The 27860-nt window shown below is 53.3% G+C and overlaps 1 protein-coding gene across 3 annotated transcripts; it reads right to left on the bottom strand.

Moving 5' to 3' along the window:
- Nucleotides 1-402: 402 nt before the first annotated feature.
- On the bottom strand, nt 403-26872 carry CARM1 (coactivator associated arginine methyltransferase 1). Of its 3 annotated transcripts, XM_078615058.1 has the most exons (17): nt 26707-26872; nt 23536-23634; nt 11662-11787; nt 10879-10985; nt 10129-10233; nt 9588-9698; nt 8281-8458; nt 7602-7692; nt 7003-7084; nt 6347-6432; nt 5884-5973; nt 5336-5473; nt 4641-4730; nt 3912-4009; nt 3424-3510; nt 3077-3145; nt 403-1758 (listed from the first exon to the last, which is right to left on the bottom strand). In XM_078615058.1, the coding sequence occupies exons 1-17, from the start codon at nt 26849-26851 to the stop codon at nt 1628-1630; spliced, it is 1833 nt and encodes a 610-aa protein (XP_078471184.1). In that variant the 5' UTR covers nt 26852-26872; the 3' UTR covers nt 403-1627. The 3 variants fall into 3 exon arrangements, with proteins under 3 accessions (XP_078471184.1, XP_078471187.1, XP_078471185.1); XM_078615061.1 differs by lacking the exon at nt 23536-23634; XM_078615059.1 differs by lacking the exon at nt 3077-3145 and having other exon boundaries at nt 1544-1758.
- Between the last annotated feature and the right edge of the window lie 988 nt (nt 26873-27860).

Here is a 27860-nt window from a genome sequence, read left to right as displayed (position 1 = left end):
CAAATAATATTACTGCTGTTGATAAGTGGGCCTACTGGTTCCCACACTGTTTGTGCACTCCAGAGGCTGCAGGTTCCATCTCGCAGCCCCGCTATATTTGAAACAATGGTGCAAGTTTTTAAACCGTCACCTGTCTCGCCAGCCGGTACAACCAACGACCAGGCGGTCGTATGCAATGGGGGTAAACGTGTGGATACTCCCACCTTCCAGGAAGTTTGGCCTACATGGACGAGTAGGCCAAAGGCTCTCTAGAGCTCCCTCATGATAGGACTTATCCAGCAGCAGTGGTGCGAGGAATAAATTGCGGGGCTGTACCTTTAGACATTCTTTCGAAAAAACCAACGACTTAATTTACACATCCGCAGCTGGCAGCACAATGAGAAGCACACGTGACCAAGGGACTAACCATCGTACGCAACGATTTTATTGAAAACAGACCACCAAATTCCTTCCGATGAAGTAAAAAAAAGAAAACCATACTGCAGGAATAACTAATTTCCTTCCCCTCGCTCGAGACTCCCGTCGACGCGAGCCAGTGTAGCCCAGTAGGACGGCAACCTCCATCGCTTTATAATCGAACGAAAAAAATATTAACGGTACTAATCGACGATAAATTGTGTAGTAGCCTTAGCTTCCAAAATGCGCCCGGTATGGATTTTTGGCCCAATAGCATTAGGCGAGAGAACGTGCAACAGGGCTACATTAACCCACGGCCTCCATAAAGAATTCCATGATGGGGGGGGGGGGTGGCACCCATCAACCCCCAAGAATTTCACAAGTTCGTTAGCACGCACCAAAAAAGTTTAAAACGATACGTAGGGATCGTCTACACCGGCCGCGTGAACGGCAAAGCCACGAAGAGAGACACAGCCCCGGGCGTGGAGTTGCGACCAACACGACTCGTCGGGGCAAAACGTCTCCGTCCGTTAACTTCCTGAACCAAAGCGCCGCGTTGGGGCACGCGGGGTGCATTAAACTGCACCTGGAGCGAGCACGCACACAGCTTCGCTCTAACCGAGTGTGGCGAACCTGACGGACAGAGACCCGACCAGAGACCTTCAAAACCCAACACCAGCGTGTTGACTGGCAGAAACGTTCAGCTGTTGACACATTTGGTGGAGATAAAAAAAAAAAATACGCGGGGAGTTGTGGGGGAGATGCGCAAGAACAAAACTAAAACAATAACTCAACAGACTCGTCGTCATCACGCGCAACGGCAGAGCTTAATGTCAACCGCTTCAATTATTTCCGCACACCCGGCATACCACATCCAGTACACATCTTTCACCATCGTCTGGTAAATCAGTCACGCGTAACCCTCCAGCCTTAGTAGCTACCCGGAAAACATTCGATGAGAAAATAAACCCTGCTTGCACACGTCATCAGCAGCAGTCAGACTTCCCCCATCCCGTACATCAGCAGCCGCCAAAGTTCAGAGTTCGTGGTGCCACGGGGTCTTCCCCGTGGACCCTGGAGAAGTCCGCAGTGCGCGGGGGAGACTCGGCACGTCCGTTGGTTTTGGGGGCAGGAGGGGGGGGGCGTGGGTGGTTGCGGTGTCGGACGTTGGTCGCCACGCGGCAAGGGGGTTGTGGCGGCAGGGCGGGCGGGCGCTGGCCTGGCGCGGGCCTCAGCTGCCGTAGTGCACCACGGAGCTCGTGACCATGGACATGGGCGACGCCATGGAGATGGCGGCGCCCGACATGGAGAAGGGCACGTTCACCGGGTAGTAGGAGCTGCTGGGCTGCAGGCTCGACCCCCCTGCGCTCGCAAAACACCACGGCACAACGGTCACGCCCTGCCACGACAAGAACCCAGAGCGCCGCCGCCGCCTCTTCCTCCTCCGGCAGGCACGAGAATACGCAGCAGCAGCACGAGTAGGAGCAGCAGGAGCACGAGTAGGAGCAGCAGCAGCAGGAGCAGCAGCACGAGTAGGAGCAGCAGCAGGAGCAGCACGAGTAGGAGCAGCAGCAGCAGGAGCAGCAGCAGCAGGAGCAGCAGCACGAGTAGGAGCAGCAGCAGGAGCAGCACGAGTAGGAGCAGCAGCAGCACGAGTAGGAGCAGCAGCAGCAGGAGCAGCAGCACGAGTAGGAGCAGCAGCAGGAGCAGCACGAGTAGGAGCAGCAGCAGCACGAGTAGGAGCAGCAGCAGCAGGAGCAGCAGCACGAGTAGGAGCAGCAGCAGGAGCAGCACGAGTAGGAGCAGCAGCAGCACGAGTAGGAGCAGCAGCAGCAGGAGCAGCAGCACGAGTAGGAGCAGCAGCAGCACGAGTAGGAGCAGCAGCAGCACGAGTAGGAGCAGCAGCAGGAGCAGCAGCACGAGTAGGAGCAGCAGCAGCAGGAGCAGCAGCAGCACGAGTAGGAGCAGCAGCACGAGTAGGAGCAGCAGCAGCACGAGTAGGAGCAGCAGCACGAGTAGCAGCAGCAGGAGCAGCACGAGTAGGAGCAGCAGCAGCAGGAGCAGCAGCAGCACGAGTAGGAGCAACACTTTCAGCGCTTGGCAGCAGCGGCGGCAGCAAGGAATCGGATTCAGATTGCGCTCACAAGGTTGGGCACAAGGAGGCGGGGGTCTTTGTGTCCACGTGTCACACTCGTATAGTTGTGTTTGCTCCGCAGCTTCTGGTGCACAGTCGCGCACGTGTGTGTGTGTGTGTGCGCGTGTACACGCTTGTGTTTTGACTCATGATGGCACGAAAACGCAAGGCCATGACAATATTTATCCGTGAGGATGTAATTATCGGTGGCGATCGTCGTCGGCGTCTCCGTAATTGTGCATCGGCACTCGCTGGACGGATTTCGTGGGCGGCTACGGACGTGGCAAAGCTCGCTAGACCGCGTTCGAGCGCGGCGTGGGAGACACACGTTCGCCTTCTACAAACGGAAGATTGCAAACTTTATTTTCAACCACGACACATCTCCCAACCTGTCACTTTTGCTTCCTGCCATACGAAAAGCAAAGACCGCTGGCGAGCGTAAACGCATTTACACGGGGGGGTTAAGCCTCGCTCTCTTTGGGTTTGCCGAGCCCAGGTTGGCTGCACTGACGTTGGGTGCGAGTGGTCGGAGCGAGCGCCACTCACCCTGCACGAAGCCCGTGCTCATGATGGAGCCCTGCCGCGCGGGGCTGTGGTTCACGATGCCCGCGTTCGCTGGGGAGCAAAGACAAAGACAGATTCCCCCCCCCCTGTATAGCAGACTGTAGGGGGCAAGTGCTGTTAGCGAGCGCCTATCAAGGGTGGCCACAGCCACGCCATGCGACGCCCGTGCACGTGTGCTCGCAAAGATAAAAACAATCGCAGACGACGACCTTATGAAAAGCAACGGAAATGAAATGCATGTGAAAAGGGGGGCTACTTGCTCCAAAGGCTGTCGGGGAAGGAGGTTCGTGCCGCCCCCCCCCCCCCGTCCTCGTAGCGCTGTGACTCACCGACGGGGATGAGGTTGTTGTGGGAGACGCCGAACCCCCCGGTCCCCATGACTGAGCTGAGGTCGTAGGCAGCTGGCATCACCCCGGCTGTGGGCAGAAAGACACACACGGACGGGAGAAGACCGTCAAGGCTGAGTTTGGGGAAGGTGGCCGGGTGGGTCAGTGATGCAGGAGTGGGCAAGTGAGCTAGTGGGCGGGTGAGCTAGTGGACGGGTGAAGTAGTGGGCGGGTGAGCTAGTGAACGAGTAAGTGGTAAAGTTAAACGGGCAAAAAAACCGACGATGTATAGGCTAAACGAGTGAGCGGGTGAGTGTTCAAGCGGCCAGGTGGGTGGACAAGGCAGCACGCGAGTGTGCAAATGAGTGCGTGACTAGGTGGGTGATTGTGTGACTAGGTGGGTGATTGTGTGACTGAGCGTGTGACTGAGTGTGTGATTGACCGAGTGATTGAGAGCGAGTGAGTGAGAGCGATTGAGACGCGGTCGTTACCGGGTGCGACCCCGTAGGTGCCCGTTGAGTTCCACAGGTTCTCGGAGGGCGACGTGTACTGGGAGCCCGGGGGAGGGGAGGGGGCCGCTCCCGTGTACCTGCAAACAGAGAAGTCAGGTGACCCCCCCGCCCAACAATGAAACCACCCGTAACACGGGGGGTGGGTGACGATAAGTTGATACAATTAGAACAAATCTTTATTATAAAGTTGTCTTGCAATTAGGGACGTATCCTTGAGGCAATCGGCCACACTGTAATTGACATCTAAATTACACGCACCGATGCTGTCGGTGCGTGTAATTTAGATATCAATTACAAGTTACAAATGTCATTAAATTGCACAGGCCCTAAGCTAGTGCGGGGAGGCGGAACGTCGGGCATCGTCCCCCGTGACAACACGCACCGCCGATTAGCACGGCTGGCTACGTAGGGTGCGAAAGAAGTTCAACGTACGTGCATACAACCTGGACATGCATCGGACAGCCGTACACAGCACAAGCAGGAAAACCCCACGCGGTGATTTAGATTCCCTCCTCCACCCATCTTGCAAAGCTCTTCATAATAAAGGTTTATTTTTTCTAGATTTGAAGGTTTATTTTTTGTTTATTAAATTGCATAAATATGAATGCGCCGTTAACTCACTACCACAACCCAATAGTAAACAAAACGTGCCAACTAACTATACTTGAGCAAAGTAGTTGCAACACGGGGCGATGGACGGCCACACACCTGAAGAATGGGTTCTTGAGGTCGAGGAGGTTACGTGAGCGGGACCCCGTCTGGTCCATCGTGGCTTCGATCTCGATGTCGTAGCTCTGCCTGTGGTGACGAGGAGGAGGAGGAGGAACGAGGGGAAGGGGTGACGATGTGGCGCGCTGAATATGAATAAACGCACAATTTTGGCGACGCGCAGTGCGTTCTGTGCTAATTGAGAGGTTCATTAGATCCAGACGCGCGCGGAAAAGCACAGACAAGCGGGCAAGGTAGCCAGAATAGGCGCTACCAACAATTGCCCAAGCTCTGTGGCCCTACATTTGGATGTGTTTGGCACAACTCCTTTGACGAGTGTTTATATGCGAGAGGGGAAATCGGAGCAACCGAAGATAAACCCACGGGTCAAATTATTTGGGCATTGCAACGGCTGTGAGCGGTAAACTGTAGTGTGGTTATGCACGGTTGAGAGCGCGATGTGGCCGTGGTGTGTATGTGGTGTGGTTGGGAGTGCGATGTGGCTGAGGTGTGGTTCAGTGGTGTGGTTGGGAGTGCGATGTAGCTGAGGTGTGGTGCAGTGGTGTGGTTGGGAGTGCGATGTAACTGAGGTGTGGTGCAGTGGTGTGGTTGAGAGTGCGATGTGGCCGTGATGTGTATGTGGTGTGGTTGGGAGTGCAATGTGGCTGAGGTGTGGTGCAGTGGTGTGGCCGCACCTCTTGTTGGCGGAAAGCACCACGGTTCCGGAGAGCGTGTCGCCCTCCTTGGCGAAGAGCGGCGTCTGTAGGAGGCACCTAACCTGGTACCAGTGAGTGAGCGGCTCCGTGGGGGAGGTGGACAGCCACACCGTCACCCTGCACCCACACCACCACAACGTGTCAGTGTACAAAGATCTCCCGTACAGCCTCAACAGACTCTTGGGGCAAATGCCGTTAGCGAGTAGCACCTCTGAAGGCAAGAAAGGCACACGAGGTGGTGGGGTGGCCAGCACTACGCCCAGCAATGTTTACACACTGCGCGAGGTACTCCTGTTGAGGCTGAGGCAACCTAGGGGAGGCCCAGGCCCAGGACCAGTTCAGATGATGTCACTGGTGTTGCCAATGAGCAGGAATTAAACTCGGGCTGCCGGGATCGTAGCACAGCGTGCTAACCGCTACACCACCGCTCCCACCTCAGTGTACACACGCACACAGTTTTATTACTAATGCTGGCCATGTGAAAAAGGACTTGGTGGGAACGGGGGGGGGGGCAGGGGGGTGCGTACATCGATCCGATGAAGGCGACGTCGAACCAGAAGGCGAGGCCGTGAACGAGACCAGACTGGTTCATGTGGAACTTGAATGGGATCTCCAACCTGCGGACGCACATGAACATGTACAATCACACGTGAACACTCGCGCAAAGTACACGGAAACAAACATGCGTATAGACACACACATATTACCACATAAGGACAAAGACCCCCCCCCCCCACTCCCGTGTAGCCTTAACAGACTGTTTGGGGCAAGTGCTGTTAGCGAGTAGCACCTATGAAGGCTGGCACTGGACACGATGGTATGGGTGACCACCAGGCCCAGCCGCCTTTGTCTCCCCAGTGGCGATGTTTACACGCTAGATGTTATTTACGCGTGACCGCGAGAGATGACATTTGCTTCGGGAGAGGTCTTCCATCCAGCAGTGGATTGATCACGGCTGAAGATGATGATGATTGCAAGGAATATTCACACCTGTGCAGATCTTCCTCCTTGGCATCCAGGAAGTTGACCGTGTACTTCATGGACTTCGCCATCAAGATCCGGATGTCAAACGTGTCCTGCGGAAACACACGGTATGTGCGCGCGTGTGAGAGGAGGGACTCGCCGACTCGCCCCCCCCCGATGGACGAACTCTCGAACCGCGGACGAGGCTCGCGACGATACGGAGACCCCCGCACGACGCATCGCGCCATGTTGCCAGCCACGGCAACTGCCCCGTACGTTTTCGTAAAATGTCGCACAGTCGAGATTGTCATCCGACGTTTAATTTTTGTTCCGATACTGTGTGGTTTCACCAACAAAAACGTGTACAAAGTGACGATCGCAATAATTCAAATGTGTAAAAATTAACTGCGAGTATCAGTAAACGTTGGGCGCTTTGCAATTACGTTACACCGTTAATGTCGCGGTTCATTTGACGAACCAACTGTTTTGGTCGTGCAACTGACGGCACGTGCATTACAAGCATGACACTTTTGCGGTGCCCCACCACCGTGGAACCGCGCGCTACCCTCACTGCCGGCTCCGATCACTCTGTCCACCAAGGCGCTGCCCACCGGCTCGCTCGTCATCCTTCGCACACGACCGCACGACTCGCGGAAGACGGCCAAGCGGTTTGGCGGACTCACCACGACCGGCTGACGGAAGTACTCCTCCACCGCCGCCGCCCTGAGGCTCGACAAGTCCACACCGTGGAAGGACTGCTGGTACCTGGCGCGACCGACGATACGTCCACAGATCACCAACCATTCCAATCAGCGCCATTCCGAACCAACGCCACCAACAAAATAATCACCGCCACCACCAACAACAATCATCACCAACACTCCAACACCAGACAATCGCCACCATCATCATCGCCAACACTCCAACTTTACCAATGACGTAGTTATCACCATCCCTGACACCGTGATCAGACACCACCATCAGACACATTCACATCAAGTGGTCCAGCCTGATCAGGTGGAAACGATTTTATCCATCTCAGAAGGGCAACAACGAGGATGACGAAAATGCCGATGTTTAAAAAAAATAAAAACTCTACTCGTGAAAAGAACGGAGCAATCGGCGTCCCTCCCCTGCTGAAAAAACTTAGCAGGACACCCAAAAAAACAACGGGCTGAGACTCCGCGTGGGTAAACGAGCGTGATGACGATGGCGTAATAATGACGACGTTGATGTCAATGACGACGACGGTGTTCCAGTTGAGCTTCTTCGTCGTCCTCACCAGAAGTTGGCCTTGGTGAACTGCTCCATGTAGAGCTGCTCGTCCGTGAAAGGGGCCAAGTGGACATCACCCAGGGTCGGGAATAGGTTACCTGTGCAAAGACAAAGATCCCCCGTGTAGCTTTAACAGACTGTTGGGGCAAGTGCTGTTAGCAGACTGTTGGTACGAGAGGGGGTGGGTGGCCAGCACCACGCCCGACCACCTTTGTCTCCCCAGCGGCGATGTTTACACACCGCACCAGGTACTCATTTCAGGCTGAGTCGACCTAGGGGAGGCCCATGACTGGTTCAGATAATCGTCACTGATGATGGCTGCGGGTTCGTATCTCACTCACCGCTATACTATCACACATGCCCACATGGCAAGATCAGCTCACCCGTACAGACAACGCCAGTGAGATAAATGTGTTACCTGGAGACCAGCTTCCTCAAAAGCTGCACTGTGGAGACGGGACCGAGTGAGTTTGAAACTCGGTCCGACTGGGGTCCATGGTCAACAGCCCAGGCCAAGTCTATCGTCGTCATCATTATTATGATGAATAATCGTTAGCCATGTGGACGTCAGCACATTTTGCCAAAAAACTACAAAACTGCAGGAAAACGGGAACGGGTCCTGCGCCACTCTGGAACGGGGTCCCGAGTAGCGCCGGGGGGGGGGGGGTTGGTGTTCCACCGCGCACCTCCAGCCTTGAGCCACTTCTTGGCGTGCAGGTAGCTCTCCAGCATGCGCTCGTTGAAGAGCATGTAGCCCATGGGCTCCGAGACGATGACGTCCACCTCCTCGGGGATGGTCACCTCCTCCACCTTGCCCGGGATGACCACCACGCGCTCCTGCAGGTTGTTGCTACGCACCAGCAGCTGCGGAGAGCGCGCGGGGAGGGGCACGGCATCGCGGGCACGACGGCCGGAGCGACAACGATCACCAAATGAGGTTCCAATGGTGTAAATGCTTCACCCCGAGCTCTCATACTCTAATGGTGCATTGTCTTTGAGTTGTGCGCCTTTTGGCGTAATCTGGTCCAACCCATGTGAGACTAGGCTCTAAGGAAAGCTGTCTCGGGTGTGGACCAATCAACTTCAAGGACAGTGCATACATCATCAGAGTTATGTTATTTGTTTGCATTATGGCTGCAGGTATTGTGGTCTATGCAAACATGAATCCTTGTAAAAAAAGGTGTCAGTTTTGTTGCCAGATAGAAGGGTAAAAAACCAATTATCAACGATCACCATTTTTGTTTTTGATAAGAGCTGCCCCCCCTCGGTAGGCCGGGGCATCTCACAGCGCTTTAACATCTCACATCTCAACCCAAACACATTTTTAAAGGCCCCCCCTCCCCCAGTGGCAGCTGGCCCTGTGTGTCAGGGATAGCTGCAAGGTGACACGGCACCCACACATGTCATTAGTACACCCAGTCGGGGGCGATGACTGCTGCTGTGTAATCACAATTGAGTAATATGCGGCGTCATTTTAAAATTTTAACCCTGATGCTGACCCACGATGGCCTACCATCGCGAATTATGTCAAGCGATCTATGTTATGGTCATTTCACCCGCAGTATTAACCAGGGCTGCCGCTGGCTTGAATCTAGCGGCTGCCCTTGCTACAATCCAGCGGCTGCCCTGGCTAACGCTGGACCGCGTCACCAACCCCAAGTCACAACTCGTCACAAACCACGAACACCATCATCACCACTGCCGCCATCACCACAACCATCACCACCTACACTATTATCATCACCACCTCCATCATCACCACCACAGCCATCATCACAACCATCACCACCTACACAGTTATCACCACCTCCATCATCACCACTGCCACCATCATCACAACCATCACCACCTACAATGTCATCATCACCACCACCACCACCACCACCACTGCCGCCGCCATCATCTCAACGCCACCACCACCGTCGCAGGGGGGAACGAGAAAGTTCCGCGTCTTCATTCAGCGAGCTGCGCGTGGGCCTCACTCGCCGCTCACCTCGGCGTGCTGCGCCATCGTGCTCGCCTCCACCGCGTAGACCTTGCGGGCGCCGGCCTGCACGGCGAAGAACGACAGGATTCCCGAGCCACAGCCCACGTCCAGCACCACCTGCGATGGGCACGGGGAGGAGCGGGGGGGTCACGGGGAGGAGTGTGGGGGGTGCGGGGGGGGGGAACGAGGAACAAGGGGGGGGCACGGGGTGGAGTGGGGAGATGCAGGGAGGAGCAGGGAGAGATGCAGGGAGGAATGGGGTGGAGATGGGAGACGTAGGCAGAGCAGAGAGGAATGGAAAGGAGCAAGGAGGAGCCCATAATTTTACTCACAATCGAATAACGGATTCGTCGTTTAATCACGAGTAACGCGCAACTGCATCGCGCAAGAGTTCCAACGATTACAACACCACCCCCCACCCTTTTCTTATCCTTCTGTCACAACAGAGCGTGTCATTGGTGAAAGTCTGGATGTACAGAGGTACGGATCTGCGGCTGTGTGGATATACAGAGCTACGGATTTGCGGATGTACGGATTTGGGCCTCGCCTTGTCCTTGAAGTCGAGGTGGTTGTGCAGGATGGCGCGCTGGTAGGTGCCCGTGCGCACGTAGTCCTGCATCATGTTCTGCTGCTGCGACAGGTAGCCATAGAACTGCACACACGCGCGCAGGATGAGGAGGACAAGAGCGGCCGTTTATACCTCGCCGCCGCATAATCCTCAGAACTACTAAAACATAAACGAATTGTGTGGGCATCTTCTTGGTTCTTTCGGTAAAGTCACGTAGAAGGGAAATAATAAAAGTAAAGCATAATAAAATAATTCTCACGACGTTTCGGCCACAACGCAAACAGCCGTCCTCAGGTGAAGAACAGGTCTGTCGGGAAGACGCTGTTTTGTTTTTATTATTTCCCTTCTACGCGACTTTACCGAAAGAACCAAGAAGACAGACTCACACTGGCGAGAAGATATTATATTCACACCGTCAAGCGACCAAACAGCAATGGATGTTGGGAGGGCATCGGTGGCCAGGGTGGAATTGCTGCGGCAGTAGGTAGGGGGGCGTGCTGAAGGGTGAGGTGAAATAAAAGAGAGGCTGATTTGTGTCATCAGCTTTAAATCAGAATTGTGTGGTGCTGCTGCACGAACACAAATGAAAAAAAAAACTTTACACGTTCGCCAAATAACACCGTGACCTTAATAGAAAAACAAGATAATCGGCGACGTTTCGTAACGGGAGGCGTTGCTGGGGACAGAGCGAGCGTCGCTCCGTAGGGGCGCGACGCGCGTGACGCACACCTGAAAGTACTGCACCGCTGACGATTCCTCGGTGCGCTCGCTGAACACCGAGTGCTCCAGGTTGTGGCCGCGGCAGTTCTTGAGGATGTTGTGGAAGGAGCATAGCTCTGTCACGGGAGAGACAGCGGAGGAGGAGAGCACAGGACCGGTCTCACCATCATTAGGGGATCATCGGTGCCATGTGGCAAACGGAGTTGGAAGCAGCGGTTGAAGCATGGTGGCTCGCAATCGGAAGGCTGCCCAATACGGAACGCTAAGCAGGCCCGAGCCTGGATAGTGCATGGTTGAGTCACCACCGTGCGCGTGTGCATATTGTAGATGCAGTGTGTGGCAAGTGCTGCCTGTCCCATCGTCCGATACGGACACAACCCAGCGGATGGAGCAGCAGTTGCCGCGACAGCGAGGTCTGTGGTTATCGAGGGACAGGTTTGGGAATTGTTAGCGGGACCCGCTTGCTCGCCCACTCGCCCGCCTGCTCGCCCACCCTCCTGCTCGCCCACCCACACTCTCGTCCGCTCGCCCACCCACACTCTCTCGCCCACCCACCCACCCACACTCTCTCGCCCACCCACCCATCGTCATTCACCCTCTCACCCGTTCACTTACCCACTCTGCCGTCCGCCTGCCTGCTCGACCACCCACCCATCCCGCTCACTCGCTCACCCTCTCACACTCTCACCCGCCCACCCACCCGCTCACTCGCTCACCCTCTCACCTGCCCACCCACTCGCTCACCCTCTCACCTGCCCGCCCACCCATTCACTCCCTCGCCCGCCTGCTCACCGTTGGGCGTGGGGAAGCAGAAGAGGACGCTGTTCACGCCGAGCGTGATGAGGAAGGACTGCTTCCCGACGCGGCAGCACTCCGTGTCTCTGCTCACCGAGCATTTGAACATGCACACGCCGTTCGCTGGGGAGACGCGAGCATGGGGCGGGGGGTGGGGTAAGAGAGAGAAAAGGGCGAGCGTCAGACAGGTGTGCGGTACGACGGCACTGCACGTGCGGTCAACGTTGCTGGCGTTGGCAGGATTATTATTCCTAACACGAGCAAGAATCTTCCTGTGGACACCGCCGCTGTCGACCAAACACCAGTGTTTACCAGGGTACGAAACATATTCTTTGGGTCTCTCGGTAAAGTCACGTAGATAGGTTCAATGAAAATAACAAAAAACTACGACGTTTCGATCGCAACACAAGCATTATCAGGAACGATCGAAACGTCGTAGTTTTTTGTTATTTTCTTTGAACCCAAAGAATATCAATTCCTGCAGTCACGAAAGCTTTAGTTTACGAAACATTACTTTTGCACTGTACAGCTCTCCCCGGGTTGTACCACGCGTCGTTGTTTTGGCACGATGCCCGGCGTTTCGCTCCAAGTGCCTGGAGCGTCTTCGTTGAATCCCCGATTCCTGGCGCCTTACGATGGCACGGTGCAGTTTTGACCGAGCAAGCCAAATCGGTCGATCCACCAACTCATCGTAAAACACATTGCAATCGTTGCCTCCTACTGCGAAGACTTTTTGAAGGACCCTCTTTTTGAAAAAAAGTTTTGATAATCGGCGAGGCTTTTCTGGGAAAACAAGCATGATGAAGATCAAAAATATAACCCAACTGGATTTGAATAGCATGACTTTTGGAAATTATAATTGATTCCCAACACGATTAAGGAAAAATAAATCGACAATCGAGAAACAATCTGATTTTAAACAATTTTGTTTAACCGTGTAAGGCCCACTCAGCTGTATAGCTCTTTTCCAGAAGCGACATGGCTACAAATGATAGCCCAAGTGGCTTATCATGTGGAAATGTAAAGCAGCCAAACACTTTACACGCACATTGATTCTAAATGTGGAGAGAGAAACCAGAGGACCCGGGAGAAAAATCCACACGCCCGCAGGGAGAACGTGCAGACTCCAAACATACAGCAGGCGTCAGGGTCGGGATCGAACCCACGACCTCCTGTATATCAGGCAACGGAGATAACGTCTTTCCACCGATTCCAGAACACGGACCGCGCACGTGCGTGGCAGAAGCACGTTCGCCGTGTCATCATTGATACGGTGGGGCCTGGTGCGACAATTAGCCACCACAGCGATATATATATTTTTTTGCCAAATCGGTATTTTATTTAATGGCGAGAGTAGGGAGTGACTAAAGAGCGTGGGTGTCGCGGGGGATGAAGACGATTTGCATTGTCAGCAGCAGCACTATGAGCATTGTCAGCAAGCAGAATCGTAAAGATCATCAGTATCATCAGCATAACCACGATCAGCAGCATCCACATAATTATACATGAGCAGCAGTATTTAGCATCATCAAAACCACGATCAGCAGCTTCCAAATCATCGTAATTAGCATCGTTGGGAGCAGAATAAGCATCATGAGCAGCAGAATAAGTAATAGCAGCAAAATTGCCAGCATCATCAGCAGTCGTAGAGCAGCATCATCAGCAGTCTTGTGTATTGGTTGGATGAATAAAACATGCACAAATCTGTTCCCTGAGGCCACTCGAAATCAACAGTTTATTTAACAATTCACCATATTAACATTCACTTCACTGTTCAATTAAGTGCAGCGTACTCAACGAGAGGCGTTTAACACTTTTTTTTACGGCATTGATACAAATCTATAGTCTACATTCTTACAAATGAAACCCTGACCTACTCTCCTGCCCAAGATGATGAGCGTTTTTCTGCATTTTTCTCAGAGGACTGCACTCAGGGCACACAGCGTGCGGCAGGAGGCGGCAACGAGGAACGCGTAATGGACTTCATTCAATGACGGGCAACGGGACTCATCGGTCCCGCAAAAAAACTAACTAAATATCTGTACGGAAAACACTTTTTTAAAAACACGTACAACTAGCCACGTTTGTTCATGTGACAGCTTTAATAAACGGCTGTGTCAGGTGGAGGAGGGTGAACAGCCCCATATTACTTGCGCAAATCGACCCCAAAATACATTCCTGCGGAGGGAGCTGGTAGGATCGTTGGGTTGCTCGGTCAATAGCCAGGGTCAACGGCGGCGTGGTGTATTCCTCAAATATGGCCGACTGTGAGGGCGGGCACAAGCCGGCGTGAGTAGGTTAAACGTTGAGTTTTATAAGGGCACCACGGGGTGGACAGCCACACCCCACCCAGCCCCACCCTTCCCACCCAGCCCCTCCCCACCCTCCCCTCTCCACCCAGCCCCACCCCTCCCATTTTTGTATGCACGACGGACGGACACAATAATCCCCTGTGGGCTGGTGGAACCAGGTGGCTCCTACCAGTATAAAACTAATCCTAATATTTGGTCAAGACCAGGTGTGGCTTAAGAGGTCAGAGTGTTGAGCTGGAACCACCGAGACCCCCGGGGGTTTGAATCCATGTTTCAGCCACTGACTGATTAAACAGAGTTCTCAAGAGTAAATTTCGATTTAAAGCTTTCGTGACGGCAGGGATTCATCTTCTTGGTTCTTTCGGTAAAGTCACGTAGAATGGAAACGTGACTTTACCGAAAGAACCAAGAAGATTCTCAAGAGTAGTGAGTTAATGGTCTCTTTCCAGTCACCAATGACTGCACACAAACCCCCCTCACCATCACACTGCTGGGTTCTACACTTAACGTGGCATTTCAATCATTCATTGAACACGGAGGAATGGTACAGGAGGTGTTCTTTTGACAACCATGTTACAGGGAGTTATTGGTCAATCCACTGCTGCATGAGTACCTCCCCACACTGTGCGGCTCGTGTTTGTCGATCTGACCACACCTCACCACGTCGGTCAATGCCGGTTGGTGGGAGGCCGGGAGCACAGACGTGGGTGCATATGAACATTACAACTTGACATGCGTGGTGGTCACCCATCCTGGTACTATCCCGGCTCAACCCCGCTTAGCTTCTGGGATCCGATGAGATCAAGGCTCATTCTGTGTGATACGGTCACAGGTTCGTGCAGATTAACCGAGGTACGGTGGTGTCGCCTGGTCTATAGGAGGTCATGGGATCGATCGCAACCCTGATGCCTGCTGTATATTTGGAGTTTGCGTGTCTCTCTCCCTGCGGTCACGTGCATTTTTGCTCCGGGTCCCCTGGTTTTTCCCTTTAGAGTATTTGGCTGCTATAAATTGCCACGTGACAAGCCACTTCGTTGAGCTATAACTTGTGGCCAGGTGCTATAGAGCTTGGTGGGCTTTATCTGGTAAAAAAGAATAAGATTGGTTTTAGATTGGGGAAACTTTCATCCAGCAGTGGCTTGACCACGGCTGCCAGGTCGGTACAAATCCACCTACAGCTCCGAGCGCTCAGTGAAAACCGCCCGCGGGGGAAACGTCGCGGATCCCTCCTCTCCGCGCAGTGTCACGTGACGTCGATTAGCGTCGCTTCGCATTAGGCAGCGGGGACAACGCGGGGCTGCCGCACACACAGAAAGCTCTCTCTCCCGTCGGAGAAGCGCGCACGCAAACAAAACGCGCCACTGGTCGAACATTCAGCAGCGATAAGCAAACGCTCCGCACGTTTCGTTTGTCAAACAAATGTCACGAGCGCCCGTCGTCACGTCATACGTATGATTACCCGTTGTCATTTGTTTATTGCGCACGAGTGTACGCGCGAGAGGTGTGTGCGCGTGCTATGAACCTGGCAGTCCGAGTTCGAATCCCGCTCGCGGCCAAAACCAGTGACGATAATCTGACCCGGTCCTGGGCCTCTTCCTAGGTCGACTCAGCCTCAAAAGGAGTACGTGGTGCGGTGTGTCAACATCGCCACTCGGCAAACAAAGGCGGCAGGGCGTGGTGCTGGTCACCCACGCCCTCGTGTGCCGTGCCTGCCTTCATAGGTGGTGCTCGCAAACAAAAAAACAGCACTTGCCACAAGTCTGTTAAGGCTATAGGGTGGATATTTGTCTTTGTGTGTGGTGGGGGGGGCGCAAGTATGCAGTGGTGGCAGTGGCGTGGCGTAGTTGGCATGGGCCCCAGCGCAAGGTATGAAACGAACCCCCCCCCCACCTATCATCCACCGTGTTTCAATTCTCCCTCACCCACTCCCACCCCCACACCTCCATCCACCTCCCCCTACCCCACAATCTGTATAGCCCAGCACCTGGGGGCCCCTGTGGTCCACGGGCCCCTGCGCAAAAACTTAACAGCTACGCAATTCACGGAGATGAGAACGGAGCTCGCGATGGACGGGCACGGGGAAAGTCTTGGAAGGCAGAGGGCATCCGTCTCTTTCCACATCCTTCTCCGAAAAGAAAAAAACACCTGCCCTTCTACCGAATAACGAAATGCCCGTGGGCGTCGATGCGTTCCCCCCCACCCCCGACTCCGCATCCCCCGTCGCTAACGATCCGTTCCAGCCGTCAAATCGAACGGGAACGCAGAGAAAGCGCGGCAATTACGTTGCGGGCGCGAGGACCGCAGAGACGCGTGCAAAACAAAAACCACCCCCAAAACCGCCACCCCCGCCCCATCGATTTACAAACACGGGCGGGCACCACAATGCGGTCTTTGTAATCGCCGCGCGCCACGAGGGACACCGTGAACGCGGAGAGACGGAGCGTGTCCCCTCGCCCCCAAGGACCGCGAGCGGCGATTATTTCCATATTTACGCCGAGCTGAACGGGTGCCAGCGCGCTGTGCAGCCGCGCGTGCGATCACGGCGCAGAGAGAAAAACACGGAGGCCGCCCCCCCCTCCCATCCCTCTCCACCCCCCTCACCCTCCCCACCACGACCGCCACCGCACCGCCGGGTGAGCGGGCCTCGTGCGGTCACGGCGGCGGGGAAATCAATGCGACAGTCGATCGCCTCATTCGCGTTCGCTTGGGGAAACGCTCGCGCGGGGTCGAAGAGCACGGCGTGGAGGCACGGGAGCCCATGGAGGCCTCGCTGGGCGACATGCACGCGCCACAAGCCATACGGCAGGAGTGTTGTTTACACCGACAAGACATCAGGAGGTTTACGCTCAGAAGCGATCACATCAGGTTTACGCTCTTGAGATGACATCAGGGTTATGCTCAGACCAGTGCTCTCCCTCCACACCTCCGATTCGCACGAACAAAGTTCACCGTACATACTTACAGGAGTGACGTCATTAAATTTACACTGAAGCGGTTACATCACATATACCGCTCGTGAGCAATCACATCAGACTCACATTATGTTTTATTTTAATTGTATTATTTCCCTTCTACGTGACTTTAGCGAAAGAACCAAGAAGACAGACTCACACTGGCGAGAAGATATTATATTCACACCGTCAAGCGACCAAACAGCAATGGATGTTGGGAGGGCATCGGTGGCCAGGGTGGAATTGCTGCGGCAGTAGGTAAGAGGGGCGTGCTGAAGGGTGAGGTGGAGAGGAAATAAAAGAGAGGCTGATTTGTGTCATCAGCTCAAGCCCGCTCAGCTACAACGTTTAAGCCAAACGCTGAGCCGAGACCTCTCACCGATCGTCGCGCGCGTCCGCTTCGCCATTATAGTTCCATTACGAGCCCGGCAGAAAAACATCTAACAGACGCAATCTTGCCGCCTGAGCGAATAAAACCCGCGTAATAAGAGAATTGCAAGCGTGCGCATTTATTTTGGCCGAACCCTGCACTCGTCCCGATTTAAATCGCCACGTGCGGGTTTTTTCGTGTCCGCTCGTCAACCCAAGATGCCCCGGGCACTACTCCGGGCGTACTCAAGAGATCAACGGCAGGCTGTGCCCGCGGTAGAGCGTGGCGAAAGCTCCAGGGAAGATACGCGCTCGGATTACGCAGTTGTGCGTTGAGACGTTTTTTTTTGACCGCCTGGCACAGATGACGAATTCACGGATGCGTGACCCAGGGTAGAAACAGGGGGTGGGGGATGCGATGGGTTGTTCACTTACTATTATTATGCTGTTTATCCACAAAAGCTTTGTTGTCCTTCCCGCACACCTCGGATTAGCACGGTTGGCGACGTACGGTGCGAAACAAGTTGAACATGCATCGATACAAAGCCAAAACGAGCCTCGTTAAATTTTTTCAGGATTGCTGCCAAGTGTTCGCAGTAGGGGACGACTGCCACTAAGTGCGTGATCCCAATTGAGCCATTTGTGGGTAATTATTCAAATGTGGACAATAATGCCAGCGCACGATGGCCTACTCTATTTTGCGAACGGCGTCAGAGGATCTTTAACGACCACCGTGAGTGAAGCAGACGGGCACGCGGTAGTATTGTCATGGTGATGACACGCCGCAGTAATAACCAGGGCGGCCGCTGGATTCGAACCGTGGAACCTCTGCAACAGCGAGTGGCGAACGCGCTTCCCTCTGGGCCACACCACCACCATCACCACCCCACGGGATGGGAAAGCGTAGAGCGAGCCGATCAAGCAGCTTAAAGTGTTACTGTAATCTCTGGATTATAAGACGCACACTCGCCCCCCGCTCCCCCCTACCCCACTTATTGGGAGGAGGTGGGGGGGCGGGGTGCATCTTACAATACGGTAGCCATCCGCGAGTGGATGAGGCGAGATTCGTGCAACTCGGTCGACACCTGCAGCGCACACGTTTTGCGCCGCGCATCTTACTCACCGGAGCGTCTTGTGATCCCGAGAATACGGTAATGCGCCACACACCACGCCTGGTTCACTTGGAAGCATAAAGAGTGGCTATTAGATCACGATTACCCACACGCACACAAAGGTTCCTTTATGCCAACATTAGGGGGCAGCATTGAGATGGTAACAAGCGACGACGGAGCCGCGTGCGGATATTTAAGGAATGTTTCGTGACGTCATTTATTAACGACCACCGTCTCATTTTCACCACGTGCAATGCGAATCTCTTGAAATAGAATTTTTTCTTTTACCGAATTCTTCTTCTTGTTGCTGAGCCCCTGACCTACAGAAAGAGACCCCCCCCTCCCTCTGGGGACAAGAGAATATCTCCCTTGTGCTATCGGTTAATATTTCTCGCCAGAGGTGGGTAAAAACATTCACCCGAGCAAGATGTAATTATATAATATTGCGTTAGTTTAAAAAAACAAAACAATATTTATCAACGTAGCATCATCGTAGTTCGTGCAAATTGCGTATCTCTCACAATCGCCGAGTAGGAACCACACACACGAGCTGGAAGGGCAACAGCAATCAGGCGGCGAGAGCCAGGGCCAACAACAAATTGCCCAAGCTCCCGCAGTCCTCCATATATATGTGTTAGGATGTTTTTCAGTCAATTCATGAGCGATGCATGCGGGAGGAAACCGGAGCAGCCAGGAAAAACAAGCCCACCCTCGCGTGGAAATGGGGAGAGGTAACAGCCTATCCCACCCAGAAGGGACAGATGGAGATTGTCCTATACTTTGCTGTTAAGCGCATCCTCCAGGCAAGCCAGGGTACCCGGGCGCTTCTTCGTCGATGGCCACGGGAAGGAAGTTATGCGACATCTGCACGGTGGATTGACCCAAACCCTCGCTTGCTGCCTCCACAGCGCTGGATTACAAAGGCAGCCACGTGCAGCGCGCAAGCCACCAAATTACCAATTAAAGCGTGCATTGCGTGACTTTGGACGACAATTACGCATGTTTAGCTAATTAAATTACAAGCGCAAATTAGATGTACGGGACGAGCGTTTTTTGCAGTTGTGTCGCGCGTTGCCGGGCACGATGGTCAACGCTTGGCTCCACACATCCGGAGGGGGGGGCGGGGAGTGGTGGGGGTTTCTCCAGGAACCGCATCATCGCTGTTGCCCGACGTTTCGCTCCATTTTTTCGCTCGGATAGCCTTCTTCAAGCACGCCGAGCGAAACGTCGGAACACTGCGCCGAACGGCACCCGGTAAAAAAAATAAACCCCAACGGCGGCATCGGAGAGCCGTACCGGTGGCGCAACCACGAAAAGGCCCGCTCGCGATAAGAGAACTTCGCAATCTCGTCGGCAAACTCCCCCCAACGAGCTGCCAGACCACATCGCGCACCGCGCTCTGAACTTCACCACCGCGCACACCGTCCAGATGTCAGCAATTTGGACGCGGCCGTGATAAAGCACCAGCCCACGCCGTCAACGAGCCTCCCCCCTCCTCCTCTTACCATCTATAAACTATCTTCACTGGTTCTTTCGGTAAAGTCACGTAGAATGGAAATAATAAAATAATAAAAATAAAACATAATAAAATACAATTTTCACGACGTTTCGGCCACAACACAAGCAGCCGTCCTCAGGTGAAGAACAGGTCTGTCGAGAAGACAGAGTCTGAATGACAGACCTGTTCTTCACCTGACGGCTGCTTGCGTTGTGGCCGAAACGTCGTGAGAATTATTTTATGTTTTATTTTTATTATTTTATCATTTCCATTCTACATGACTTTACCGAAAGAACCAAGAAGATGAATCCCTGCAGTCACGAAAGCTTTAAATCGAAATCTATAAACTACTAAACAATTATTTTTTATTTTATCAAGTTAAGGCCCACCTGAGCTATTATTCAGAAGTGACCTGGCTATCGCAAACGATAGCTCAACGAAGCGACTTAACACGTGGTCATTTAGAACAGCCAAATACTCTAAACGCACGTTTCCAAATGGAGGAAAAAGCCGGAGGACCCAGAGAACAATCCACGGGACCACGGGGAGAACATGCAAACTCCAAATATACAGCAGGCGTCAGGGTTGGGATCTAACCCACGACCTCCCGTATAGCAGGCGAGCAAGTTAACATCTTGCCACCTGATCTTTCACACGAATCTGTTTTTACAAGAGCTATTAAGACCCAGGTAGGGGAGGTGGGGGAAAGAGGAGGGGGTTGCTTTATGGCCTATATATGCAATTCATTTGCCAACAGAGTCGTAACGCAACCACAATCACGGGCTGGGAGGGCACAAGGTCCTGTTGTCGGCCTCGGGGCATCGGCCTGGCCCACACGGCAAGAGCCTTCGTGTCGCCTTGCGCTGCCAGCGGCACCGATGAAGCATTTCACGCGACGCCTGTTCATCAAGGTCGTAACGTTCGTTCTGTAGCTGTAAATCAGAATCTTTATTTATCCGCGACAAATCCGATGAGCTATCAAGCTCTTTTTTTCACAGATGTCCAGTAAGGCACGAGAGTACGTCCGCCGCGGAGATGGAGTGGTGAAATCGGCTCGTGTGTGGCGAGTGGATAGATGGCGTAGTTGGGGAGGTCATTCATCCACCAGTAGATTGACAAAGAGACTGCTGTACATCAGCGCTGTGCACACGTGCATTTGCCTCGCGATAATTGTTCACGATACGTCACGAAGCCTTTGGTCTATTTCGCGATATTGCTATTAATGCAATATGACGTTTCCCGGAACTTTGCAACTGCATTTCGCAATTTGATCGCATTGTATCTGTGTGCGCTTTGCTCCACTTCCAGTGTGAATAACGATGAAGCAAAAAGTTTCTCCGGCTGCGGTTCACTCCAACACAAATCCTGCCGTGAACCTACAACTATCCATCATAACTGTACACAACCTAGAATGCTTTCAATAATGCACACGCTGCGAGAAATAGGCATACAATTAAATTAACTACAAACGTTACGAAGCCGTATAACCGCCGTAATGTCAATCGCCCGGGAATTATTTTCAGCAAAATACTAAACTTTATGGGTAAACAGCGATTGACTTAAGAGACTTAAATAGTTCCATTGTTATTTCATATATATTGTTAGAAAATAAAACATGGGGAAAAAAATCGCAACGATAGTCACGATGCAATGGTATTTTTCAAAAACGAAGGATACGATTACGACAAACATTACATACAGTAAAACCTTGGATTGCGAGTAACTTGGTCTGCGAGTGTTTTGCAAGACGAGCAAATTTTTTAAATAAATATTAATTTGATAAACGAGCGAGGTCTTGCAATACGAGTAGTACGTGTATATGCTTTGTCTGCCGAGCGTCACGTGATCACAACTGAGATACGAGTGCTTTGGATTACAAACACGTTTCCGGAACGAATTATGCTCGCAATCAAAGGTTTTACTGTACTCGATTTTTGCCTGTCCAAGGACGGGTGTATTGCAGTAAATCTGAAACTTGCAGGCGAAAAGCAGACCGCCACGTGATATTCATTGCATCAATTCGTGTGCAATTTGTAAGGGCGCAGTGACAGACCAATTTCATTTTAAGGTTATAATCCCTTGTTCATCACGACGTCCTTTTTACTTTGATGTCTCAACAGCGTTACGGAGATCGCGTGACGTGGCCTTTGTTGCGAGGGTTGTAAGTTGATGCTGAGGAGGGGGGAGGAGGCGCCTCGCCCCCCCCCATGTGGAGTGACGTCACCCGCTAATTAATATTAATGGCTGGGGGGGTGTCCATTTGGAAGACGTCACCTGTTCATGATTATTAATGTGGGGGGCTGTTCGATGTGGAGTGACGTCACCTGCTCATGATTATTGAGGGAGGGTGCTACGAGTGGAGTTATATCATCCGCTCATGATTATTAATGAAGGGGGAGGGTCCATGTGGAGGACGTCACCTGTTCATGAATATTAATGAGGGGGGCTGGCCGACGTGGAGTGACGTCACACGCAGGACACAGACATTCTTGGCTCATAGTAGTGAATTAGAGTGTTTGATTTATCACAATTATTGCCGTATCACCACAACCCGACTGGACAACGGTCGGCCTGATGTGACCGTGAATGAGGATGACCATTTTGAGCAAAGAGAGACTGACCGACATTCTGCATTCTTTCTACTCCTGAATAAAAGGGCCATCGCCTGAAACGTCAGTAAATCAGATATTTTTATGTTATCATCATCTTCATCATCTGCCATGGTCAAGCTCTACTGCTGGATGGAGGCCTCTACAAGCCACCGCCACCCTCTCGCGATCCTGCGATGTAATTGTCCACCTATCACCTGCGTACAAGTCGGTGGTTATTTCTCCATCTCTCTTAGTTGGCCGTGCCCCCACATTTTTGTTTTCGTTACCCTACTAATAAATGAAACTCAATTTAAACACGCGTACAGTTCGCGAGCACCTGTTAAGACCGTGGGTGTGTGTGGTGTGGCTCACATCAATCCTAACCGCCTTTGTCTCCCCCATCAGTATGCCGATGTGTGCACACTTCTTAACTGCACACCAGGTAGCAATGATCAGTCGTGGTTATCTACTCATGGATTAAGGCCTACTGCATTGTGGCCCTGTGGTGAAACAACTCCGTCTCAGCCCCTACACACGATCTGATTTCGGCACTCCATCTCCACGGCGGTCACCCTCGCCGCCTAGCACCCGATTACGAGTCGGTGTTATTGCTCAGTCTCCCTCGGCGGACACGCCCCAAATATTTTTTGTTTTCGTTTTTCAACGTCAGTGGAATTAGCCCGGAGGGTGCGGTGCGTGAATGGGTCCAGTGGGCAGGTGAAGCGTCGCAAAAACTAGTTTTGGGGCGATGCTTTCTCGCGGTCCATTGTCTTCCCGCCGGTACGACGCTTACGTGGCGTGGCCGTCTGTGGACTGGGGTTTCCAGCTTCACGAGAGATCCGGCGGATAAAGTTCAAGCAACAGCAACCGGCAGCTCTCAACGACCGGCTTTGTTGTTGCTGCTCCCCTAGCGCACGTGCGTCAATCCACTGCTGGATGAGCGCGCTAACCGCGGTGCAAGCCCCGTCGCCCTTCGCTAGAAAAGACAAAGGGGCTCGTGCGCAGTGGTCGCCACACCGCACTGCAAACCCCGCTTACCAGAGTTCAATTCCTCGCTAATCGCCAACACCAGTAGCAAATATCTGAACCGGTCCTGGGGCCTCCCCACCCTAGGTCGAGTCGACTTGAAACGAGTACCTGGTGTGGTGCGTGCAAAACATCATCAAAACTGGGGAGACAAAGGCGGCCCAGGCATGTTCGCACTCCACACCAGCCATTGGTGGCCTTCATGGGTGTTCACCAACAGCACTTTCCAAAGTGTTGAAACACCGTCCCCGGCCGCCTTTGTCTCTCCCAGCAATCGCACCCATGCACACGGCACCAAGCAGTGCTTGATAAGGGTCATTAATTGTCAGCCATGATCTATCCACTGCTGGGCGTAGGGTATCTCCTCCCTACGCTAATGACATCCCCTCGGTCCAGGTGATGTAACAATGCATATCATTCGCATGCACATGAGCAGACGACCACCCTAAGGGTGGCCTTTTCTCCACTGTGGCTCTAATTCCATTTCAAGTCTAGACATTGAGTATCGAGGTAGTCGTAATAAGAGACAGTTTCATATTCTTGGTTCTTTTGGTAAAGTCACGTAGAATGGAAATAACAAAATAATAAAAATATAAAACAATACAATTATCACGACGTTTCGACTGCAACACAAGCAATCACCATCAGGTGTGAAATCCACTGTGATTGCTTGTGTTGCAGTCGAAACGTCATGAGAATTTTATTGTTTTATATTTTATTATTTCCCTTCTACGTGACTTTACCGAAAGAACCAAGAATATGAACCCCTGCAGTCACGAAAGCTTTAAATAAAAAATAAACAGTTTATTTGGTGATACTGCTGCTGCACACCTGTCAACCCCCATCAGTGCCCTACCTTATTACAGACCAATTCAGACCTTATTGGTCATCCCGTGCCCCTTTTAAATCTCAACGTTCATCCTACAAAGTCACATCACAAGGGACACATCGACAAACATTCTGTTGCCCGTATTGAAATGGCTGTACGCCGTATGGACCTGAAAACTCAATTTCCCTACACAAGAACACGGGGTAACCCATATGGGTTGACATGTACGCTGCTGCTGCTGCTTCGTTGGCAGTGGCGCAGAAGCACAATTAACAAAATTGAACCCAAGGCATTCGTCCAGCATACAGTACACTGTGGCCTAAAGAGTAAAACATATATATAATCGGCGGCATTTCGGACAACGGCCCTTCTTCACAGCACATACATGTGAAGACGTGCACATCGGCATACTGGAACAAAGGCGGTTAGACCCAATAATAATGTTATTATTAATTACGTCCGATTAGCATGGCTGTCTACGTACGTTGCAAAAGAAGTTCAACATAGTTAAGATCTTAAGTTTTCGTGACTGCAATGTTCGATACTCTTTAGTTCTTTCGGTAAAGTCACGTAGGTATAAAATAAAATAATTTATTTTTTACTATTTAAATTTTATACCTACGTGACTTTACCGAAAGAACTAAAGAGTAAGTTCAACATACATATAGGAATAATAATGTGGTTTAACACGTAAGCTTTCGCGACCGTGTGTGTTTCCCACCCAGTCGCGTGTCGTTAACGACCCCCCCATAAAAAAAAAACATTTATTATGAATCACAATATTTTTACGCCGAGGCCCGGAATCGAACCCTGCAGGGCACCTGTGCGCTCACCACAGCGCCACCAACAGCACGTGAACAACAAGACCTGAACACACGCACGTGAACAACAAGACGTGTAAACCAGCACGTGAACAACAAGACGTGAACAACAAGACGTGTAAACCAGCACGTGTACAACAAGACATGAACACACGCACGTGAACAACAAGACATGAACACACGCGAACAACAAGACATGAACAACAAGACGTGTAAACCAGCACGTGAACAACAAGACATGAACAGCACGTGAACAACAAGACATGAACAACAGCACGTGTAAACCAGGACGCGTACAACAGCACGTGGTGTGTGTGGGGAGCGGTAATGTTGTGGTTTGCGCGCTGCGCTACGGCAACCCGGGTGCAATTCCCGCTCGCGGCCACTAACACCGGAGAGGATTATCTGAACCGGTTCCTGGGCCTCCCCTAGGTCGACTCGGCCTCCAATGAGTACCCGGTGCGGTGTGTAGTAAACATCGCCACTGGGGAGACGAAGGCGGCCGGGCGTGGTGCTGTCCACCCACCCCCTCGTGTACCGTGCCGGCCTTCATAGGCCGACAGCCTGTTAAGGCTTTATCACACCAATCCTGACCGCCTTTGTCTCCCCAGCAGTGTGCCGATGTGCACACGGCGTCTTAATCAGCCGCGGTTATCTACGAAGGCCTTGCTCACTGCGGGCGATGCGGCCCCTACACACGCGCACAGAGGCCCCATTTCTCCTCCACTCCATCAGTACGGCGGACGTACACCCAACGTGTCCCCTGCCAATCTAAGAATAATGTCACGCGATATGGGTGGGGGGGGCTCCGGGCTAATGTCGCAAACGTAATAAAACAACCGTAGCACGCTTAAACCATTAACAGCCATGCGCTAACCACACACACATGCACGAAGTTGCCTACCCCGTATAGGTGCGTCAACGAATTGAAGGCAGTGAACGATGCAACGTTGGAGCGACGTGGCTTGGCACCCCAGCCCGGCCGCCTTTGTCTCCCCGCGTAAGAGCTTCGTCGCACTTAGTGGGCAGGCCGAGAGAGATGGAATCCGTGTAGATATCGGTGGGAATCGATCTCATCACACGATGCTCTAACAGCCTTGTCCACACCACACACACCAAACACAGAGACGCCATTCGCCACGAGAGCGGCGGTGGCGCCTCGTGCCAGGCTAGGTGCACGCACATCTCGAGGCCACACTTCTGAGCGAAGCGGCTGATGATGATGGGGTGAGGGAGACACACAAATAAGTCGCTGGCAAAGTGATGAAAGGGACAGGCGCAGATGTTGTGTGTGTACGTCGATTGAGACACGAGGCACAAAGACACGCATGGACACCACCACCACCCGGGCGAGGGTATCAAACCCGTCCCCTCACGGCCGTGTTTGTCCCCCACATCCCAAAGGTCGTCAAGTCTCCATCATCATCATCACCACCGCGATGATGACGATGTCCCCTTGTTCTTATCAAGCGCTCACCACCAACCCCGCCGCCTCACGCACTCTCTCGCGGCACCCTTCACGCCACAGCTCACCGCCGCTTAGGGAGATGTCTGCGCAGTCCTGGCCCGTCTTCACCTCGAGGGTGAGCGGCTGATCGCCCGTGCGAGTCGCCTCCCCGCCATTCGTCTCGGCGCACAGCGAGCCCAGGCGAACGCCTTCAAACGTGGACGTCGCCATGTCGGCTCTCTCCCCCCTCCCCTCGTCCCCTCCCCCTCATCACCCCCCCAAAAACTCACCCCTCCCCTAACTCACCCATAGCCCCGCCCCCATCAACCCCCACTGCCCCCTCCCCTAACTCACCCATAGCCCCGCCCACTATGACCCCCTCCCCGAACTCACCCGGAACCCCGCCCCCACCGTCTCCCCAGAACTCATAGCCCCGCCTCCATTAACCCCCTCCCCCGAATTCACCCGGAACCCCGCCCCTATCATCCCCCACTGCCCCTCCCCCAGAGCCCCGTACCCATCACTCAGACCGCCCCTCCCCATAACTTACCCGGAACCCCGCTCCCTTCATCCCCCAATCCGTCTTCCCCCTAACCGCCCCCCCCCCTATTCCTCCTCCCCTCAGTCCCCCTAAACCCGCCCCCATCCTCTCTCTCCTCCTCTCACTCCGCCCAACCACAGAAACACGACCACCACGCGTCCCCCCCACCCCCCAGGCATCTACCGCTTCTGAATCTGCAAGAGCAACTACCGCTTCTGGTAGAGGTCTCGCGAGACTAACTGCCGGCAGTGTGCTTCATTTGGAAGGCCCACGGGTCACTTGGTGGCCCCTGGTGGCCTTTAGTGCGACCCCCGGTGGCCTTTAGTGCGACCCCTGGTGGCCTTTAGTGCGACCCCTGGTGGCCTTTAGTAGGGCCCCTGGTGGCCTTTAGTAGGGCCCCTGGTGGTCTTTAGTGCGGCCCCTGGTGACCCTTAGTACGGCCCCTGGTGGCCTTTAGTGCGGCCCCTGGTGGCCTTTAGTAGGGCCCCTGGTGGTCTTTAGTAGGGCCCCTGGTGGTCCTTAGTGCGGCCCCTGGTGGCCTTTAGGAGGGCCCCTGGTGGCCTTTAGTGTGGCCCCTGGTGGCCTTTAGTGCGACCCTTGATGGCCTTTAGTAGGGCCCCTGGTGGTCCTTAGTGCGGCCCCTGGTGGCCTTTAGTAGGGCCCCTGGTGGTCCTTAGTGCGGCCCCTGGTGGCCTTTAG

Source organism: Lampetra planeri, chromosome 46 (genome assembly GCF_965212315.1).
Source record: "Lampetra planeri chromosome 46, kcLamPlan1.2.h2, whole genome shotgun sequence".
Classification (NCBI taxonomy): domain Eukaryota; kingdom Metazoa; phylum Chordata; class Hyperoartia; order Petromyzontiformes; family Petromyzontidae; genus Lampetra; species Lampetra planeri.
The sequence above is the reverse complement of the archived record's forward strand: the minus strand, read 5'-3'. Positions and strand labels throughout refer to the sequence as shown.

Bases quoted from the DNA above. Each gene is read 5' to 3' on its own strand.
- CARM1 (XM_078615058.1), bottom strand. From the start codon at position 26,851: ATGGCGACGTCCACGTTTGAAGGCGTTCGCCTGGGCTCGCTGTGCGCC. The intron at 7,085-7,601 runs GTGAGGACGACG...CGGTCGCGCCAG, and splicing joins TTCACCAAGGCCAACTTCTG to GTACCAGCAGTCCTTCCACG. The intron at 4,010-4,640 runs GTGTGTGGCCGT...CTCTGTTTGCAG, and splicing joins CTCAAGAACCCATTCTTCAG to GTACACGGGAGCGGCCCCCT.